At 42.2% G+C, this 22,529-nt stretch overlaps 1 protein-coding gene across 2 annotated transcripts in view; it reads left to right on the top strand.

The window, feature by feature from the left end:
- rpia (ribose 5-phosphate isomerase A (ribose 5-phosphate epimerase)) overlaps positions 1-22,529 on the top strand; it is a 41,003-nt gene that overhangs the window by 3,305 nt on the left and 15,169 nt on the right. For both annotated transcript variants that reach the window (XM_041201634.1, XM_041201643.1), the window contains exons 2-7: positions 6,074-6,134; positions 11,794-11,849; positions 16,245-16,304; positions 17,190-17,254; positions 18,060-18,128; positions 21,921-22,062. In XM_041201634.1, the coding sequence (XP_041057568.1) occupies positions 6,074-6,134; positions 11,794-11,849; positions 16,245-16,304; positions 17,190-17,254; positions 18,060-18,128; positions 21,921-22,062 (453 nt within the window). The remainder of the gene's footprint in view (positions 1-6,073; positions 6,135-11,793; positions 11,850-16,244; positions 16,305-17,189; positions 17,255-18,059; positions 18,129-21,920; positions 22,063-22,529) is intronic.

Here is a 22,529-nt window from a genome sequence, read left to right as displayed (position 1 = left end):
CATGGAGAGAGGTCCAACACGCGGCCACCATACTGGTGTAATCAACCAGGTTAAAGACGGGCCACACCGCAGTTCCTTGAAAGTGAAATAAAAAACCACCTCTCGTAGGCTATTGAGTTGGATGATCAACCATGATCATAACGAATAGCGGAGCAGGCTCGAAGGGCCGAATGGCCTACTCCTGCTCCTTGTTTCTTTGTTTCGGCCACCTGGTTCCGTCTTCAAGCTTACCTGTGAAACCAACCTCTGGAAGGTCAACAATGGGAGCCATCACAACTGCTAAGACATCCTATAGGTATAAATGGGTCATTTTCTGGCTGGCAGCATGTAACAAGTGGTGTGCCACAGGGATCAGTGGTGGGGTGTCAACTTTTTACAGTTTATATAAATGACCTGGATGAAGGGACCAAAGGTGTGGTAGTTAAATTTGCTGAAGATATTAAGATAGGTAAGAAAATAAATTGTGAAGAGGACGTAAGGAGGCGACAAAGTGACATAGGTTAAGTGAGTGAGCAAAGATCTGGCAAATGGAGTGTAATGTGGTTTCCAATGTGATATTGTCTATTTTGGCAAGAAGAATAAAAAATAAGCATTTTATCTAAATGGTGAGAGATTGCAGAACTTTGAGATGCAAAGGGGTTGCCACTCTTCGAAAGATTCAGCCCTGAATAATAAAATGGCTCCATACTACCAGAGCAATTTGAGCATCAGACTGTGTTTGTCTACCAAGAAGACAAAAGACAATCTTTCTAAATTAGTTCTGACTCACTGTGGCCTTGTCCAGGAGATAATGAAGTTTCTCAATGCCTCATTGTAAGAATGTAAATTTTGTCTTGGCCAGAACAAAAGCTGAAGCCTCAGTTGGGAAAAGATTTCAGAATGTGTCTTAGTGCATGAATCACAAAAAGATAGTATGCAGGTACATCAAGTAATTAGGAAATAGAATTTTATTGTTTATTGCAAGGGGAATTGAATACAAAAGTAGAGAGGTTATGCTTCAGTTATACAGAATGTTGATGAGACCACATCTGGAGTACTTTGTACAGTATTGGTCTTGTTGTTTAAGGTAGGATGTAAATGCATTGGAAGCAGATCAGAGAAGGTTTACTAGACTAATATCTGAAATGGGAGAGTTGTCTTATGAGGAAAGGTTGGATAGATTAGGCTTGTATTCACTGGAGTTGAGAAGAGTAAGAGGCGACTTGATTGAAACCTTTAAGATCCTGAGGGGACTTGACAGGGTGGGTGTGAAGAGGATGTTTCCTCCTGTGGGAGATCTAGAACTAGGGATCACTGTTTAAAAATGAGTCGTCCATTTAAAACAGATGAGGAGAATTTTTTTCTCTGAGCATTGAGAATCTTTGGAACTCTCTTCCTCAAAAGGTGGTGGAAGTGGAGACTGAATATTTTAAAGGCGGAGCTAGATAGATTCCTGTTAAGTAAGAGGATGAAAGGTTATTGGGCGTAGATGGAAATGTGGAGTTGAGGTTACAATCGGGTCAGCCATGATTTTATTGAATGACAGAGCAGGTCTGTGTGGCCTACTCCTGCTCCTAATTAGTATGTTCGCATCACTAATTTCAAAGCTTTCACTTCTGGCAACATTACTACGAAATAACAGGTCTGCATTGAACTGACATCCTTTCTGTCTTTTTTTAAGAAGTATTGTTATATCTTCATCTATACCTAGTTTTGGTGTGAGAGAGTGAGCGATCAAAACTTTTAAGATCCTGAGGGGTCTTGACAGAGTGGCTGTGGGAGAATCTGGAACTAGGGGTCATGGTTTAAAAATAAGGGGTCACTCATTTAAGACCGATATGAGAAGCAACTTTCTCTCAGAGGGCCATGACGCTTTGGAACTTTTTTCCTCAACAGGTAGTGGAAGTAGGGATTTTGAAACTTTTAAAGCAGAGCGAACTAGATCTTGATTAGCAAGAGGGTGAAAGGTTACCGGAGGTAGGTGAGAAGTTACAGCAAAATCAGCCATAATCTCATTGAATGGCAGAGCAGGCTTGAGGGGCCGCGTGGCTTACTCCTACTCCTAGTTCATATGTACATAGTTTCTTTAATAACCTCCAAGGCAAGGATGTGAAAAATAAACAAACCTTTTCCAAGTCAAAAAGCTTGTGCTGAGTGATTTGACTCACTCTTTCACTCCAAGGGTAAGAAATATACACATCTCACGTACAAATCATAAATTATCACAGGCTGTGAAGGGTAGCACTTTAATATTGTCCATGGCAGTCAGCAACTACACTGCTTTGCCCCGTATCTCTCACTTTAGGCCAACGGAAGCCCGTTTGTTGCATGTCTAGATCCTTTTTGAACTTTTTATTTACTCTTTCACAGGATGTAGGCATCACTGGTTAGGCCAGTATCCACCCTGCTCTCTTGCCCACATGTCTGTCCTTGGCTTGCTGCATTGTACCAGTGAAGCCCAATGCAAACTGGAGGAACAGCACCTCATCTTCCGACTAGGCACTTTACAACCTTCTGGACTGAATATTGAATTCAACAACTTTAGCTCTTGAACTCCGTCCTCCATCCCCAACCCCTTTCTGTTACTTCCCCCTTCCTTTTGTTTTTTTCCAATAATTTATATAGATTTTTCTTTTCCCACCTATTTCCATTATTTTTAAATCTTTTATGCCCTGCTAGCCTTTCCACCCCACCCCCACTAGAGCTATACCTTGAGTGCCCTACCATCCATTCTTAATTAGCACATTCGTTGAGATAATATCACCAACTTCAACACCTCTGTGTTCTTTTGTTCTTTTGTCTGTGACATCTTTTGATTATCTGCTCCTATCACTGCTTGCTTGTCCCTACAACCACACCACCGCCCCCCCACTTCTTTCCCCCCACCCAAACCCTCCACCCCCACCTTAAACCAGCTTATATTTCACCCCTTTCCTAAGATTCACTCAGTTCTGTTGAAGGGTCATGAGGACTCGAAACGTCAACTCTTTTCTTCTCCACCAATGCTGCCAGACCTGCTGAGTTTTTCCAGGTAATTCTGTTTTTGTTTTGGATTTCCAGCATCTGCAGTTTTTTGTTTTTTATCTCTTAGGCCAGTATTTGTTGCCCGTTCCTAGTTGCCCTTGAGAAGGTGATGGTGAGCTGCCTTCTTGAACCGCTGCAGCCCATGTGGTGTAGGTACACCCACGGTGCTGTTAGGGAGAGAGTTCCAGGACTTTGGCCCAGCAACAGTGAAGGAACAGCCGATATATTTCCAAGTCAGGATAGTGTGTGGCTTGGACGGAACTTCCAGGTGGTGGTGTTCCCATGCATTTGCTGCCCTTGGCTGTTTGGACTGTGACTTGCCAATATAAGCTGAGCTTATGTGTATCTTGCTGTCTTTGAAGAAAGACCAGTGTCATCTTTGCCTTTGTTTTCCTGAAGGACTCTGGCTAGACTAAATTGGGCATTGAGCAGGAGCCCAAGGTGCTGCTATGAATCAACATTTGGGGGACACACTCCCTTGTACCTTCCAATCTTTGTTCTTGAGATATGAGCCATGTAAAACCTTGGTATCATATTTGAGGACACTCACAGCTATCAGGAAAAAAAAAATTCTCATAATACTATTGGAGTTTATTGTAAAATAGAATAATAGTGGGATGTGTGTGTGTGTGTGTGGGAATTAATTGAATTAGTCTGGGTGCTTTGATCTAAGAAGAGAGGTTAAGTTTCAAATGTCAATTAGGTAAACTTGGGGAAGTTTAGAAACATAGGTGTCAAGGGAACGTTTGCATTTTGAAATAAACCAGACAAGATTGTTTTCAAAGGAAGAAGGGTGAAATGTGTCACTTAGCCAGATGAAGTTTCGAAACCGTGTGTTTATTTTTCCCAAAGGTTACTGGTAAAACTTAGTGCTATGAGAGGTTTTTATTAGAAGGAAGATAAGTGAAACGATGGGTGTTTGCATTCAAAGGGGAAAATATGTTTAAAGAAGTGAAGGCTGTTTGTAAGGGTAGGCATTTTTAAGATCCCACAAGTGTAAAAAGCCTTCAGCTTGTATTCCTCAATCTGCGGTCTTCAAAGGACTGAAGTTAAGAAAACTCACTTTGAATTTGACCTGTTCAGGTTTTCATGTTTCTTTGCCTGGGTCTTTTAAAATCTGTGTGTCTTACTGTTGTCTTAACGAAAGTGTAACTGGGAGTTAGATTGATTAGGGGATTTAGAAGTTATCATAGTAGTAGTAATTTGTAGATCTATGTATGTATTTAAAATCATTTCTCTTATTAATAAATATTTAATCTAGTTTTGTAAAAACCTCTAAGGTCTTATTACGACTGAATTCAAGGCAGTCATCTCAATTTATAGAAATTGAAAATTATTTGTGACAGTTGTTTCAAGTTTCCCTCCGGGATTTGAACAGCTCAATGTTTCCCATCTGCTGTGTCATAACACAGCATATTTCCATTGGTTAGCCCACTGTTATGTTCAAGTTTGTGAGGAAAGTACTGGATGATGCCACAAGACAACATCATTTGCAAATAGGAGAATAGTAATTCTACTAAGAATGCCTTGAGTTGACATTTTGAGCTGCTCTTTTCTATTCAACACACAATTAAAGGAAGTGACATGGTCTATCACAGAATTTTAATGGAACAGAAGGAGGCCATTTGACCCATCGTGTCTGCACCGGCCTTCCGAATGAGCATTATGACTTAGTGCCATTGTCCTGCCTTTTCCCCATAACCCTTGCACATTGTTTCTAATCAAATAATCATCTGATGCCTTCTTGAATGCCTCGATTGAACCTGCTTCCACCATACTTCCGGGCAGTGCATTCCAAACTTGAACCACTCGCTGTGTGAAAAAGTTTTTTTTTCACCTCACATTTGCTTCTTTTGCAAATCCCTATAAATCTGTTCCCTCTCATTCTCAATATTTTTATGAGCGGGAACTGCTTGTCCCTATCTACTCTGTCCAGCCCCCTCATGATTTTGAGCAGCTCTATCAAATCTCCCCTTAGCCTTCTCTCCAAGGAGAACAGCCCCAACTTCTCCAATCTATCCTCATAACAGAACTTTCTCATCCCTGGAACCATTACTGTAAACCTCTTCTGCGTTCTCTCCAATATGTTCACATCCTTTCTGTAGTGCGGCACCCAGAACTGTACACAATACTCCAGCTGAGGTCTAACGAGTGTCTTATATAAGCTCAGTATAACCTCCCTGCTCTTGTGCTCTATGTCCCTATTAATAAAGCCCAGGATACTATATGCTTTATTAACTGCTCTCTCCACCTGTACTGCCACCTTCAATGATCTATGTACCTATACACTCAGGTCCCTCTGCTCCTGCACCCCATTAAGAATTGTACCCCTTATAATTTATTGTCTTTCTATGTTCTTCCTACCACAATGCATCACCTCACACTTCTCTGCATTGAACTTATCTGCCACCTATCTGCCCACTGCACCAACTTGTCTATGTCCTTTTGAAGTTCTATACCATCCGCCTCACAGTTAACAATGCTTCCAAGTTTTGTATCACCCTCAAACTTTTAAATTATCCCCTGCACAATCAGGAAAAATAAGGGTTCCAATACCGGCTCCTGGGAAACTCCACTACAAACCTTTCTCTAGCCTGAAAGATATCTGTTGCCCATTTCCCTCTGCTTCCTATTACTCAGCCAATTTTGTATCAATGTTGCTACTGTCCCTTTTATTCCATGAGCTATAACTTTCCTCACAAGTCTGTTGTGTGGCACTGTATCGAATACCTTTTGAAAGTCCCTGTACACCATGTCAACAGCATTACCCTCAGCAACCCTGTCTGTTACCTCTTCAAAAAAAACTCCAGCAAGCTAATTGAACATGATATCTCTTTAGAAATCCATGCTGGCTCTCCATAATCAATCCACATTTTTCTATGTGACTATTAATTCTATCACGAATAATTGTTTCAAGAAGTTTCCCTACCACTGAAGTTAAACTGTTAAACTAGGGCCAAGTGTTCTTTGTGTGTGAATATTTACACACAGAATAGCCACACCTGGCCGCAGGGAATACAATGTCACTTCAACCTGAACTCACTGACCCTCTGTTGTCTTTATGTCCTAGAACAACCAAGCATTGGGTATCGGCAGTGGATCCACAATAGTCTATGCTGTTGACAGAATAGGTGGGTGTTGGTGACGATATAAGCCATTAAATTAACTTTGTTTTTTTTGCTGTCTCTGCGATTTAATCTGTAAGAAACATTACTTTATAATCCTGATCTCCGCGATTGCTTGATAAATTTATCCAGAGTTGTTGTGCTATAGTTTAGGGAAATTTCATGTTTGATCCTCGATAGTTAGAACTGTATAGCATGGAGGGAGACTATCATGTTGGCGCTGGCTCTTTGGAAGCGCTGTCCAATTAGTCCCATTTCCCTGCTGTTTCTCCATTGCCCAGCAACAATTTAATTTACAAGTATTTACCTGAGTAGTTACTGTTGAATCTGCTTCCATACCCTTTCAGGCGGAGCATTTTAAATTACAGCTACTCGCTGAGTTTAAAAAATTAAATCTCTTCTCTGCTTCTTTTGCCAATTATTTTATGTCCATCTCCTTTGGTTACTGCCCCTCCTGCCAGTGGAAACAGCTTTTCCTTATTGAATCCATAAAACCTTTTGTGATGTCTCCACATAACCTTCTCTGCTTTAAGAAGAACAGTCCCAATTTCTTTGGTTCTTCCGTGTAACTGAAGTTCCTCACTCTGGTACCATTCTAGTAAATCTCCTCGGCACCCCCTCTAAGGCTTTGACACCCTTCCTAAAGCCTGCTGCTCAAAATTGGACACGCTGCTCCAGCTGGGGCCTAACCAGTGATTTATAAATGTGCAGGATTAGGAGTTACATTAGGCCCTGTGGCCCATTTTTGGAAAACATAGATTGCTAAAGGACTAATGATTGGAGACATGAGTTCAAATCCCACAGTGGCAACTGGGGAATTCAAATTCCGTTAATTAAGTAATTATGAAATAAAAGCTCGTATCAGTAATAGTGGCCTTGTAACTATGGATTGTTGTAAAACACCCATCTGGTTCACTAATGTCATTAAGGGAAGCAAACCTGCTATCTGTAATGTAGATGGAGAGATTTTTGAAGGGATATGCCCATGCGGCTTTTACACTGAATGTCACAGCACTTGATGGAAACTTTGGCAATAATGTTGGGTCACCAGGTGTAATATCCATCCCTGCCACACTCTTTAAAAAGGGGTCAGTGGATCAAGGTCCTTATTGCAACGCATGAATTTAGATGATACTATCTCACTGCAGCAGTTTGACAAACAATAGTGGGTCCTAAGGTGAAATGTGTATGCCCTTAGAATCAAATGGAGCCAGATTTGGTTGTTATGTAACACGGTTTATTTATAACATATTATAAATGGATCCCATTATAAATGGTGTACATTTTTTTTCTATTTAATTTCCACCCCTTCTCCTCTGAGAATGTTGCCTTGTGCTCCAACTCCAAGATTCACTTATGAGGAATGGCAGCCTTGACAGTGAGACCTGGCAGACTGTAGGCTTATGCTGGTTGCGGGTGGGAAGGTTGACCCAATTCCATTCTCGCATCCGTGCGCACACTTGCCAGCGAGAGTCACCAGACAGTGACCAGGAGCAGGAACTTGGGCTAACGTTCCCCTCCCTCCCTCCCCGGGCGTCTGTGCTAACTCGGGCAGAGTAACTGGTGTTCTAATATGCCTGATTACATGCAGGATATTGTTCTGTTGTGGGTATGCAATTGCAGGTTTAAACCTCTTGGCAGCAAAATCTCTGTTATTAGCAAGAATGTTTCTGCAGTTAGGAAAACACAACTGAGTATTTTTTGAATTGACTTTTTGCAGGGTTCTCAATCCAGTGGGAATAAGTGCTTGCTATCAGGGATTTCTGATGCTTGATGCAAGTTTATATCGATGTAGCGTTAATATTTAGTGTTAGGGACAGCCTGACAGAAAGCCAGTAGGAGACAAGCTGGACTTCAGACTCTCTGGATTCAAGGATGTCTGATTATTTACACTGGAAGAATGTGCATCTTAACTCAGTGTGCTTCATCCAGGAGGTGAGCCTCATTCAAGTCTGCGTACACGTTTTCACTGGATAGGAATCAGAAAAATTTAAGGCAATGTATTCTTTGTTCGACTGGACTGCAGAGGCCAATAAAAGTGCAGCAGTGGGAATTATGTAAATCACAAGCACTTTTATATTAATTCATTCTTGGGATGCGAGTGTCTCAGGGAGGCCAGCACTACTTGACCAGCCCTAATTATCCTTGGGCAGATGGTGAGCTGCCGCCTTGAGCCGCTGCAGTCCATGTGGTGTAGGTGCACCCACAGTGCTGTTAGGAGGGGAATTCCAGGATTTTGACCCAGCGACAGTGAAGGAACGGTGATATATTTCCAAGTCAGGCTGGTGTGTGGTCTGGAGGGGAACTTGCAGTTCGTGATGTTCCCATCTGCTGCCTTTGTCCTTCCAGGTAGTAGAAGTCACGGGTTTGAAAGATCCTGTTGAAGGAGCCTTGGCGAGTTGCTCCAGTGCATCTTGTAGAATTGTACACACTGCTGCCAGTGTGCACCATTGGTGGTGGAGGGACTGAATGTTTAAGCTGGTGGATGGGGTGCTGATGAAATGGGCTGACGGTGTCAGGTTTCTTGAGTGTTGGAGCCGCATACATTCAGACAAGTGGAGAGTATTCTGACTTGTGCCTTGTAACTCTTTTGTTACAAAACAAATAAACTAAATTAACAAATCAATGGACAAATTAAAGGGAAATTAAAGCCCCTTAAAAGGAAACTGCAAGAAACAAAAGATAAAATAGATGGACAGGCTTTGGGGAGTCAGGAGGTGAGCTACTCACTGCATAGTTTCCAGCCTCTGAGCTGCTCTTGTAGCCACAGTATTTATATGGCTAGTCCAGTCCAGTTTCTGGTCAATGGTAGCTCCCAAGATGTTGATAGTGGGCGATTCAGTGTTGGTAATGCCATTGAATGTCAAAGGGAGATGGTTAGACTCTTCTATGTTGGAGATAGATATTGCCCAGCACTTGAGTGGTGTGAATATTATGTAGTCTACAGCAATCTCGTAATGAACAAATATCCCAGAGATTGAGAGCTCAGATCCCACCAAGGCAAATTTTGAAATTGATTTGCCACCACCAAACACATCTTCCCTTCACCCCCCCTATCGGCATTCCGTAGGGATCGCTCCCTCCGGGACACCCTGGTCCACTCTTCCATCACCCCCTACTCCTCAACCCCCTCCTATGGCACCACCCCATGCCCACGCAAAAGATGCAACACCTGCCCCTTCACTTCCTCTCTCCTCACCGTCCAAGGACCCAAACACTCCTTTCAAGTGAAGCAGCATTTCACTTGCATTTCCCCCAACTTAGTCTACTGCATTTGTTGCTCCCAATGTGGTCTCCTCTACATTGGAGAGACCAAACGTAAACTAGGCGACTGCTTTGCAGAACACCTGCGGTCTGTCCACAAGAATAACCCAAACCTCCCTGTCGCTTGCCATTTTAACACTCTACCCTGCTCTCTTGTCCACATGTCTGTCCTTGGCTTGCTGCATTGTTCCAGTGAAGTCCAACGCAAACTGGAGGAACAACACCTCATCTTCCGACTAGGCACTTTACAGCCTTCCGGATTGAATACTGAATTCAACAACTTTAGGTCGTGAGCTCCCTCCCCTATCCCCACCCCCTTTCTGTTTCCCCCTTCCTTTTTTTCCAATAAATTATAAAGATTTTCCTTCTCCCACCTATTTCCATTATTTTTTTAAAAAAACATCCCCACTAGAGCTATACCTTGAGTGCCCTACCATCCATTCTTAATTAGCACATTCGTTTAGATAATATCACCAACTTTAACTTTAACACTTATGTGTTCTTTTGTACCATTGTTGTTGACATCTTTTGATGATCTGCTTCTATCACTGCTTGTTTGTCCCTACAACCACACCACCCCCCTCCACCTCTCTCTCTCTCTCTCTCTCTCCGCCCCCCACACACACACCTTAAACCAGCTTATATTTCAACTCTTTCTTGGACTCGAACTCAAGTTCTGTCGAAGGGTCATGAGGACTCGAAATGTCAACTCTTTTCTTCTCCGCCGATGCTGCCAGACCTGCTGAGTTTTTTCAGGTAATTCTGTTTTTGTTTTTGAATAAACCTGGTACCAGAAAAATGAGGGCTATCCTTGTTACTCTTACCCTGTATGTGGCTCCTGTCCCATACTATTTGACTTGGTTCTCACCTGAAGAATTCATCGGACATGCATTATACACTTGCTTCTCATTTTTATTTCATCGTATTTTCTATCTCCCTCACCATCCAAAGATGCGAGGTTTATTTCGGAATACTCAGAGGTTGATAGATACAAGGATCTCTAGGAAAGGGTATTGGAACCATGAAAAAAGTTTTGTGTCCATCTACTGGGATGATACCAAAGATAGGAGGATACAGTTATGGTGAAAGACTTGGGAAAAACTTAGGATTGTTTTTAATAGAGCAGAGAAGGTTAAGGTGGAAATATCATAGGTTACAGCACAGAAGGAAGCCAATTATGTCCATGTCGGCTCTCCTCGAACAACTTACCTAATCACTCTCCCCAACTTTTCGCCCTGGTCTAGCAATTTTTTTCTTTTCTGATAATTATCCAATTTCCTTGTGAAGGCCTCGATTGAGTCTGCCTCCACCACACTTTTAGACGGTGCATTCCAGATCCTAATCATGCGCTGCGTAAACAAAAATTTCCTCATGTTTCTCATTGCTTCTTTTGTCAGTCACCTGAAGTCACTGACCTTTGGACCCCCTGCCAACAAGAATGGTTTCCTGCCATCTACTCTGCCCAGACCCCTCGTGATTTTGAACACTTCTTTCAAATATCCTCTTAATCTTTAAGGAAAAAAGCCTCAGCTTCTCCTGTCTTATCTAGGTAGCTGAAGTTCCTCATCCCTGGAAACGCTCTTGTAAATCTTTTCTGCACTCTCTTTAATGTCTTTACGCCCTTCCCAAAATGTGGTGCTCAGAATTGGACTCAAGACTCAGGTTAAGGCTGAACCAGAATTTTATACAGGCTTTATCATAATTTACATGCTTTTGTACTCTATGCCCCTATTTAGGAAGTCCAGGAGTCCATATGCTTTGTTGACCGTATCCTCAACCTGGCTTGCAACAGTCAATGATTTGTGCACATATATCCCCAGGTCCTTCAGCCCATGCACACGCTTTCAAATTGTGCCCATATTTTATGTTGTCTCTCTTTACATTTTCATAGAATATCACTTTGTACTTCTCTGCATTAAATTTCATCTGCCAAGTGTTCATCCACTCCACAAGCTCCTATTCCCTCCTGTGGTTTATCACTAACCTCCTCACAGTTCACAATACTTCCGCGTTAACATCAAATTTTGAAATTGTGTCCTACGCACCCAAGCCTAGGTCATTAATATATATGAAGAAAAGCAGTGGCTCTGATACAGACTCCTGGGGAACCCCACTATATACCTTGCTCCAGTCCATTCACCACTACTGACTCCTGTCACTCAGCTATTTTCATATCCATCCAATGTAATTGAAATGTTTGTGATTGTGCACTGGCTTTAAAGGTTAATTAATGTAAGGTTAATTTGCAGGGTTGGTTTGTGTTTGTTTATTTATTTGTATTTGTTTAATGAAGCAAATTATTTGCTAAGCCCATGGCCCAATTTCTTGTGTGAAGAGAACACACTAGATCAGATTTCTGATACCTTCTCTCTTTAAAAACCTTTGTTTCTGTTCTCTGCAGCTAAGCGGGTTCGAGACGAGAGTCTGAAAATAGTCTGTGTGCCTACCTCTTTCCAGGTGAGATTGAAGTTACTGTTCGAGAGCATCAGCGTTCTGTGTACTGTGCAGTTACCATGGCGACATTTGAAACACAAATTGAAATTTCCACAATTACCCGATGATAAAGGTTGACTTGCATTTATATAGCGCCTTTCGTGGCCACTGGGCATCCCAAAACACTTTGTAGCCAGTGACATACAAAGATGACTGCACTTCAAAAGTAATGTAACAAATACAGCAGCCAATTCGTGCATAACAAGCTCCGAAAAACAGCAACGTGATGATGATCAAGCAGATTTTTAAGTCATGTTGATTGATTGGTAAATATTGGCCAGGACACTGAAGAGAATTTCCCTGCTCTTTTTTGAAACAGTGAGAGAATAGGCAGGGCCTTTGTTTGACATCTCATCTGAAAGACAGAGCCTCCAACAATGCCACATTCCCTCAGTACTCCACTGAATGTCAGCCTGAAGTTTTGCGCTCAAATGGGCAAAAACGTGGCAGATGAAATTTAATGTAGTGAATTGTGAAATGATACATTTTAATAGGAAGAGTGAGGAGAGGCAATATAAACTAACGGATACAATTCTAAAAGGGGCGCAGGAGCAGCCTGTATACGTGCGGAAATCATTCAAATGTCAGGGCAGATTGAGAAAATGGTTAAGAGTGCATATGGGCTCCTGTGCTTTATAATTAGGGACGTAGACTACAAAAGCAAGGAAGTTACGGTGAACCTTTGTAAAACACTGGTTTGGCCTGAACTGAATATTGTGTCCAATCCTGGCCACATCAGGAAGGAGCTGAAGGCATTAGAGAGGGTGCAGAAAAGGATTACAAGAATGGTTTCAGGGATGAGGACCTTCAGTTACAGTTATAGATTGGAAAACTCGAGCTGTTCTTCTTGGAGAAGGGAAAGTTGAGGGAAGATTGGATAGAGGTGCTCAAAATCATATCTGGACAGAGTAGTTAAGGAGGAACTGTTCTTTATGGTGGGAAGCTCGAGAACCAGAGGATGAATGGCAAAGGAACAGAGGAGGAACATTTTTATGCAGCAAGTGGCTAGGGTCTGGAATGCACTGCGTGAGAGTGTGGCAGAAGCAGATTCACTTGTGGCTTTCAAAAGAGAATTGGTTAAGCATCTGGAGAGAGAAAGTTTGCTAGGCCACAGGGCAAGGGAGTGGCACTAGCTGATTTGCTGTTACAGAGAGCCGGTAGGGACAAGCCAGGTTACTGTGCACTAACCATTTTGATTCTAATAACATGTCATTTGGGTTAATGCTGTAATGCAGTCCCGCAAAGCTGCTGCTCGTTGGAGATGTCAAACCAAGACCCATTGTTTCATTTCATAGATTCCTAGAATCATTACAGCACCGAAGGAGGACATTCAGCCCATTCGCTCTCTCTGCAAGAGCAAGCCACCCAGTCCCACTGCCCTGCCTTTTCCCTGTAACTCTTCCGAGTACAGACCCGTTTCCATCTGTTTCAGATGTTGTTTCATAGTTTGCCATTGTGAGATTTGAACTCTTGATACTCTTTTTGAGTAAACCTGTTTCCATCTGTTTCAGATGAAGTTACATTGTTTCATAGTTTGCCATTGTGAGATTTGAACTCTTGATCATGGGGTTACAAACCCAGTACCATAACCACTTGGCTATTTAGGCCAAGCCTAAAAGTGGAGTACCACAAGGAGCAGTGCTGGAGTTACATTGTTTCATAGTTTTGCCATTGTGAGATTTGAACTCTTGATAATCTTTTAAATGAAAGCCATTGTAACTCTTTTGAGTAAACCTGTTTCCATCTGTTTCAGATGAAGTTACATTGTTTCATAGTTTGCCATTATGAGATTTGAACTCTTAATCTTGAGGTTACAAACCCAGTACCATAACCACCTGGCCATTTAGGCCTGCCTTTTCCCTGTAGCCCTGCAAATTTTTTCTATTCAGATAATTAGCTAATTCTCTTTTGAAGGCCTTGATTGGTTCTGCTTCCACCGTTCGTTTAGTTGGATGTCATCATCTGCCTAAAGCAGGGAGGCCTGCTGGTCTTTATCCTTCCTCAACCAATATCAAACAATAGATTAATTGGTCATTCATATCTCTCCTGTTGTGGGATCTCACTGCAAGCAAAATGGATGCATCCTTTGCATACCTAGCAGTCATTGCATTTCAAAAGTAAATCATTGTATATGAAGCACTTAAATGTTGTCCTGGAGAATGTGATCAGACGTTGTTCTAAACTGGTGAACCTTTCACCATCAAGTTGCATAGGGAAGATGTTGCCACAGTTTACTTTGCATTATCATGTTTTTTTTTATAGATTCTTCATTGACAAGGGGGTGAAAGGCTATCGGGGGTAGGCAGGAATGTGGGGTTGAGGTTACATTCAGATCAGATCTTATTAAATAGCTGAGCAGGCTCAAGGGGCCGAGTGACCTAATCCTTCTAATTCTTATGTTTGTATGTACAGTGGAGAAGCCATTTGGACCCTTGTGATAATGTAGGGACTGTAGCATCCTAGATGTGAGTCAGTTTGAGTGTAGCTAGGTGTCACTCCCCTGTTGATAGAACACTTCTTCAGTCATAAACTAACACCATTCTGGTCCGTATGAGTGTAAATGATGACTTCAGATAAGTGCTGTCACTGTTGCTCTTTTAAAAAAAAATGCAGCATCTTTTTGTATAAGTAATTAAATAACAATTGGGAGGCTGTGTTATTCCCACGGCCGTTTTGTTGCAGAAAAACGGAGTGAACACTCAGATAAAAACAAAAAAACTGCGGATGCTGGAAATCCAAAACAAAAACAAAACCAAAACAGAATTACCTGGAAAAACTCAGCAGGTCTGGCAGCATCGGCGGAGAAGAAAAGAGTTGACGTTTTGAGTCCTCATGACCCTTTGACAGAACTTGAGTTCGAGTCCAAGAAAGATTTGAAATATAAGCTGGTTTAAGGTGTGTGTGTGGGGGGCGGAGAGAGAGAGAGAGGTGGAGTCGGGGTGTAGTTGTAGGGACAAACAAGCAGTGATAGAAATGGAAACTGCCAGACCTGCTGAGTTTTTCCAGGTGAACACTCAGACCCTGGAGGCTTGTCTAGGAAGTCTTTATTAAAATCGTGATATCACGGAGAGCGAACGTGATACAACGGAGCGAACCAGTCTCTGACTAACACCTCTTTACACACACAGATATAGCAAAAGGTTCGTAACAGAAACTTAGGCAATTACAATAGTTTCAAATGGCTTCAAAGGATAGCGATCAGTGTTAATGATTTAACGATTAGACAGGACAATGTCAATGGTTTAGCAAATAGAAACGACAATGTCAATGGTTCAGGAAATAGACAGGACAATGTCAATGGTTCAGGAAATAGACAGGACAATGTCGATGGTTCAGGAAATAGACAGGACGATGTCAATGGTTCAGCAAATAGATAGTGTTAATGGCTACATATCTTGGGCAATGCACACACAATAGTTTTTTTTCTCTTGGATTTTGCAACTGTATCTGACATCCGGAGCCTCTTGGTCTGGGAAGATAGAACTGACCCTTTGATTTGCTAATTTATGTCATGGCTTCGTGACTGTTTGTGGACATTCTACAGTAATTTCATTATACATGTATTTTAATTTCCTTTCCCAATTATACATGTAGTTTATTTCATTCACAATTACCCATATTTTATTCCTCCACACGTTTTCAGAAAACCCTTCAGTTCCTGAACAAAAACAGAATTACCTGGAAAAACTCAGCAGGTCTGGCAGCATCGGCGGAGAAGAAAAGAGTTGACGTTTCGAGTCCTCATGACCCTTCAACAGAACTGCTGAAGGGTCATGAGGACTCGAAACATCAACACTGTTCTTCTCTGCCAATGCTGCCAGACCTGCTGAGATTTTCCAGGTAATTCTGTTTTTGTTTTGGATTTCCAGCATCCGCAGTTTTTTGTTTTTATCCCTTCAGTTCCTGAGCCTGGTTGACCTGGGTATTGAATGTGCCATTTGACTGTGAGAGAGGGAGAGTTACAGCCATACCCAGTCCAGTCCCATCCCCTCCAGTCTGCACACGCACGCTTTTGGATAGTGATCCAAGCTAATAATTATCTCCCCCTTAACTCGGCAGTAGGGTCACTTGTAACTTCTTACTTGCTCATGTTGAAGGTGATGGTAGCATAAGACTAAGAGTCTGTTTATCACCCTATTCTTTCAGAAAGTGGATAAAACTGTTTATGGTGTAAATATAAGTGCTTCCAGTTAATAACTGAGAGTTACAAGTACATAGTACCTCCTAGCAGACACCTTTTGAAATTTTTGTGGATCTTTTGACTATTACAGACCTTTTTACAGTAAGGCTGCAGCCCGTACTACTAAACATAAAAGCTCCTGTTCAAACTGTATATGTCTTTTTCTTCTGTTCCTTCAGGCTCGTCAACTAATCCTACAGCATCAGTTGACTCTCAGTGACCTGGATAGACACCCTGAGGTAGGATACGTTTACCTGACTTTGTCACGCTGCTTGTTTTGGGAGGAGGGTGGGTCGGCCAACAAAACAAATAGAATTCCTGAACAAACGCAAAATACTGTGGATGCCAGAAATCTGAAATGAAAATAGAATGCTGGCAACACTCAGCCAGCATCTGTGGAGAGAAACACACTTAACGTTTCAGGTTGTGATGAGCCTTCATCAGAACTTCTGCCAGTTCTGACGAAAGGTCACCAACTATAGCACTGTTTCTCCCCCCAGATGCTGTCTTACCCACATTCTCTGTTGTTACTATAAACAGAGTGCTCGCTTATGTAGCTAATTCAGCAGAGTACAAGTTGGACAAAGTTGTACTAGACAGGAGTGCTCCAGGCGCCTGAACTTCAAATGAAATTGTCCACTAACCCATGCACCACCTTAAATGTGCACTCCCTCCAACATGTCGTATGTATGATCTACAGGATGCACTGTAGCAAGCTTCCGAGTTTCTTTAGCAGCGTCTTCTAGACCTGCAATGTCTACTACCTAGAAGAACAAAGACATCAGCTGCATGAGGACACTCGCCTCCAAGTTCTCCTCTAAGCTGCACACCCATCACTATTCCTGCATTGTCACTTGGGGAATCCCTGCAATCAGCACTGTGGGTGTACCTACACCACGTGGACTGCAGCGGTTCAAGAAGGCAGCTCACCACTACCTTCTCAAGGGCAATTAGGGATGGGCAATAAATGCTGGCCTTGATAGTGTGACCCATAGCCAAAGCATATATAATTTGAAAAACAGTGCTTAGCATAACATGCTGGTCAATGCCAATGTGGACAGCTGCAGTGTTGCATATTCACTAGACTAATTTATTTTTATTTTCTCCTTTTATGGCTCTGCTAGCTCGATGTTGCTATTGATGGTGCAGATGAGGTGGACTCTGATCTTAACTTAATCAAAGGTGGAGGGTGAGTATTACACAAGGACTATGACACTGTTACATCTTTGCTCTTTGAAAATTAGGTATAGAAAGAACTTGCAAATCTACCAATCTTACCTGCCCTGGCCTACCTGTGACTCCAGACCAACAGCAATGTGGTTGACTCTTAACCGCCCTCTGAAATGGCCTAGCAAGCCACACAGTTCTTGAGAGCAATTAGGGATGGGTAATAAATGCTGGCCTAGCCAGCGATGCCTCCATCCCATGAACGAATAAAAAAAAAAGTGTTTTTTACGATCTCGTGATGTCCTGTGGAACAAGTGCAGGTTGTGGAGCCCATTACTCTTCACTGGACCATGGACAAATCAGATCTATCCCAACAAGCAAACGCTTTTAAGTTAGAGGTTCTACAGTGCTTCTCCCTGCCTCCAAAATATTAATCAGATAACGCTCAAAAATAACCACTTAGCATTTTCAATCTCCTTGGCATGAGTTTTCCAGTGATTCCTCTTTGGGGAAATGATAATATTATTGCTCTGGTCTCCAGCTTCCACATCTTTCCAGAGCTTTTAATGTGGCACCCTACCAATATGTTGCATGGTAGGAATTCTCCATACTTATCAGCTCTCAGAGTCAACTTTTGAGTTGGATTATGAAGGCAAAAAGTCTTTAAGGCTTTAAGAAACGGTTAACTGTGAATGGCTTGTGGTGGGGAATGGGCCATGATGTGCCAAATCACCGGCATAATCCATCCAGCAAGTGTCTGGTGATAATGCGGGTGGTGGGTGCTTTGTATTTTAAGTGTGACACTGCTGCCTCTTCTGTTCCAACAGAGGTTGTTTGACTCAGGAGAAGATTGTTGCTGGCTGTGCCAAGGAATTCATTGTTGTTGCAGATTACAGGTGAGTGCCTCGCTGGATTATTTGCCCTTTTATATGTAAAAAAAGTAAGCATCATTGTAAAAGATGTGCATTTGATGCAATCTTTTAGTGGTTCAAAGACTTGCACTCTCTGGATTTGGGTGAAGACAGCCTTTCAACCCATTTGAATGGGATTCTCAAAGACGATCCCAACCCATTTTCCTACTGTAGCTTTAAATATCCATTTGTACAGGCATGTGGGGTCCCAGTTTCATGTCCAATCTGAAGGACCCCACTCATGACAGCATTGGACAGTCCCTCTAATGAGACTGAGAATGTGCATCTATATCACTGAACTCCTGGTTATGGGGCACATGGCCCCATCTTCTGACCCAAGAATGAGAGTGCTACCAACTGTGCCAAGATGACACTCCAAGGCTTGGATGAGGGCGCACATGCCTCAAACAGAACCTAGTTACCAAAGCCCAGCTCCAAAGTGCTTTGGTGCTTCCAGGCACCGAAACCATTGATACATGTGAACATACAAGTTAGGAACAAGAGTAGGCCATTCGGACCCTTGAGGCTGCTCCACCATTCAATAAGATCATGGCTGATCTGATGTGGCCTCAACTCTACCTCTGATAACCTTTGACTCCCTTGTTAGAATCTGTCTACCTCTGTCTTAGAAATATTTAATGACCCTGTCTCCACCGTTTTGCGGGGAAGGGAGTTCCAAAGGTTCATGACTCTGAGAGAAAAAGTTCTGCTCAAGCCTGTCTTAAACAGGTGACCCCTTAAAATACATTCTCTAGTTCTAGTCTCTCCCACAAGCAGGAACATCCTTTCAACAGTTCTTTCCCCCCACCCCTGGCTCCCATCCTACCCAAGAGGAGCTTCAGGAATTTGATGTGAATGCTATTCATGCCTTTGCCCCTACCATTAACAAAGTGATGTGGTGCTGGCTTCAGTGCTTCACATTAATCTGGTTACGTCCCCTCGCAATGTGTCCTTGTGGCCTGTTGGGCCAGATAGTGATTCTAACTGAGGTGATGGTGACATAGTGGTAGTGTCACTGAACTAGTAATCCAGAGGCCCAGGCTAATGCTCTGTGAAGACATGGCAGCTGATGGAATTTACATCCAATTAATAAATCTGGAATATAAAGCTAGCTCAGCAATGGTGACCACGAAACTACCATTGATTGTTGTAAAACTGGTTCACTAAAGTGGAAATCCGCTCTCCTTACCCGGTCTGGCCTACATATGACTCCAGACCCACAACAACGTAGTTGACTCTTAACTGCCCTCTGAAATAGTATTGCGATCCCAGCTGATGTTAATGCAGGATACGTCAGATCCCGGAGTGAAACCTGGCTTGATAGATCCTAACTTTGTTTTTTAGAAACCGTGAATGTTAATATTCATCTGCAGACACCTGTGAATTTGTTGATTAACATTACCTTTAAGACAAAGAATAACATAATTTCATTACTCTTGTTTTAATAAATATGTTACACAAGACAAAAAGGTTGGGAAGATCTCAATACAAACACAAGAAGATGATTCAACTTCCCAATATTCCTTTACCCAGCAATATCTCTACAGATACACAAACCAGTGAAGAGTATCACTAGCTTGCCACACAGGCTCCATGCTTGGGATTGGCACACTTACAAATAATTTTCTTTTGGCGAATTCTTGAGCATTTGCTTGATGCTTCTCACACAACTCGTGTCTCTCCCTGAGGCACCCAAAACTGCACTCTAAACTCACTATTGCTTCAACTGCAGAACAAACACGAGTTCCCTAACTCAGTCTTCCAATAGCCTAATAGTGTTTCTTAGCTGAAATTCCATGTCTTCCCTCTCTGAAACACACTGAATTCTTCCCTTTCTTTTTTTGTGTCTGAGTCACTTGACCAGTGTCGCTAGGCAACAGCCTGGTTTTTTTTCTACTTAGTGTTTTTTTTCCCAAAATCGCTAAACTCCTCATCCCTTTTTAACTCATCTCTTTAACTTCAGGGGTTGTAAAACCTCATTAAAAACCTATCTATACATAAAGAAACCCAAAATACTGACCCTTCAGCCACAGGTCCACTCGGATATCTAGGCACCAAGGCTCATAAAATGCCTAAGTGAAACAGGAACTACTCTACCTTCCTTAACATAAAAATACATATATATAAAAATTCAATGTAAAAATGATACATTGTTCACCACCTCAGCAAGCCAAGTTCAAGGGCTGTTGGGAATGGGTAACAAATGCTGGCCTTGTCAGTGATGCCCACATCCCATGAAAGAATAAAGAGAAAAAAAACGCACCCTCTCTGTCTGAGGATTTATTGGAGAACAGTCTTGAGTCTTTCATAATTCTTGCTGTTTTCAATTTCAGTTAAGATTCCCGTGTTGTCATTGGGTTTCTTGTGGTTTGATCCAATCACTTTGATGTGCGTACTGCCACATTATTCATGCAGCTGAAGGAAAAAAATCTTTGTCATATTTTCTCTCCCTCCCTCTGGCTATAATCTATGTGTAAACAAGCTCAGCTCTGTTATCAGATGGTCTTTGGGATAAGGGTTTTAGACATTTATGTGTAAGGATCCAGTCTTGTGCAGCAGTTCTTTGTGTGTTCCTGTATAAATATGGCTCCCAGTTTGTCCAAAGAGACTGGTTTCCTACTCCAAATGCATAGGATTGAGAACGGTGTAAAAGGACACAATGTAAGCAGAGATATAAAACACTTATAATTCAGCCCTCATTCGTTCCCACCAGTATTTACCCTTCTGTTGCTTAGATGCTCTCTTCAAACTCATGACTGAGCCTTAGAAGGATAAAGCAATTGTACTGCTACATGCATCTCGCAGTTGACATGGTGAAAGGGCAGAAATAATGTGACACACTCACTTCATTGAACCCTTGTGACAACATTTATTGTAGTAACGCCTATTACTGAACCCAGCTCCCTTTTACCTCCCACTGTGCAGGCTTGTTTTAAAAGTACCTGCTCTGTTTACTAAGCCATGCCTTACCACTGATTTCTTTTTAAAGGCATCGGTTTGGTATCACTTGAGTCTACAATTCTGAAACATCTCGCCCATTGGTCTTGTTTTAGTTCTGGGTTCCAGGAGATTAGCATCCACGAGATGGTTCCTGAGTTTATCCTAAATTTGGCTTAGTTTTCCTCACGATGGGCTCATAGATCCTGTTTATCAAGAGAATTGTGAGACTGTGGAATTCACTTCCAGAGTTGGTGGCTGAGGTTGAAACTATGTCAACATTCAGCATGGAATTGAAGAAGTGGAAAAAGAGGGTGGATTTAGCTACACTTTCTGTGTCTAGGTCATGAGTCGTAGCTAATCAAGAGTACCTTGACTCATTTTCTCTCTCAACAGCTTTCAGTATTGTTCCCTGTAAATGATATGTTCGGTGGTCCTACCCAATGTGTGACGTTACATTTATCCATGTCATATGTCATTATATGGTCTGTTCCCTAGCACATGTAAATCTCTCTGCATTAGATCGTAATCCTGTACTGCTTTAACCCTTGCATAGATTTTGGTGCCATCTGCAAACATGCTGACCATGTCCCTCAACACTGCTATCCAGCTCGTTAATCTAAAAGCAGTGAAGCGTAGTGGACTTAGGACTGAATCCTGGTGCCACTAGGATGCTCGTACACAAACTTACTATTGACTTCAGTCCACCTCTTGATTTTTCTTTGTGCATCACCCCAGCTTGGCATGGTAAATTCCTGTATTTTCCAGAAGTTTCTGTGCTCTACGATTTGGGGCCATGTGATGTAGTTGTCTTTTGAATTCCTTTTAATTTTGCTTTAGGAAGGATTCCAAAAGTCTCGGGGAGAAATGGAAAAGAGGTGTTCCAATTGAAGTCATCCCGATGGCTTACGTGCCCGTTACCAAGGCGATTGCTGCCAAGTTTGGTGGGGCAGCTGAGTTACGAATGGCTGTCAATAAAGCTGTAAGTACAGAACTTAGCGGGAGCTCTCGTTCATGGCTACACCAAACCTTCCTTTGTAGATCAGAGAAGACCTGTTGGTGTTTGGATCTCTTTAAAGAGAGGCAAATCTTGTGTGTATAATGTAGTGTGATGCATCTCCAGGACTCAGTAGGTCAGTGGAATAGAACAATCCAGGCAGGCTGGAGCAGACATATGTTGACATCATCCTCCCCTCCCACCAGTGATTGCTGAGTTACCTAATGTTAGCTAAGGTTGGGGCCTGAATGCTGAATCTGACCAGCCCTGGGCTAGCAAAGTGAAGATTCAGCAAGATTCCTGCTCCTAAACACTGTTCAATGATTCATGTTGGAAGTACTATGTATGTACACTATGTAATGTGAGCATGGGACTTGGTCATAACATAGAGTAATAATCATTTCTGCATAGAATGAGGCTGTTCAGTCCATCAAGTCCATGCCAGGTCCATG

Source organism: Carcharodon carcharias, chromosome 1 (genome assembly GCF_017639515.1).
Source record: "Carcharodon carcharias isolate sCarCar2 chromosome 1, sCarCar2.pri, whole genome shotgun sequence".
NCBI lineage: Eukaryota > Metazoa > Chordata > Chondrichthyes > Lamniformes > Lamnidae > Carcharodon > Carcharodon carcharias.
Note: the sequence above shows the minus strand (reverse complement) of the source record. Positions and strands in the feature narration are given on the sequence as shown.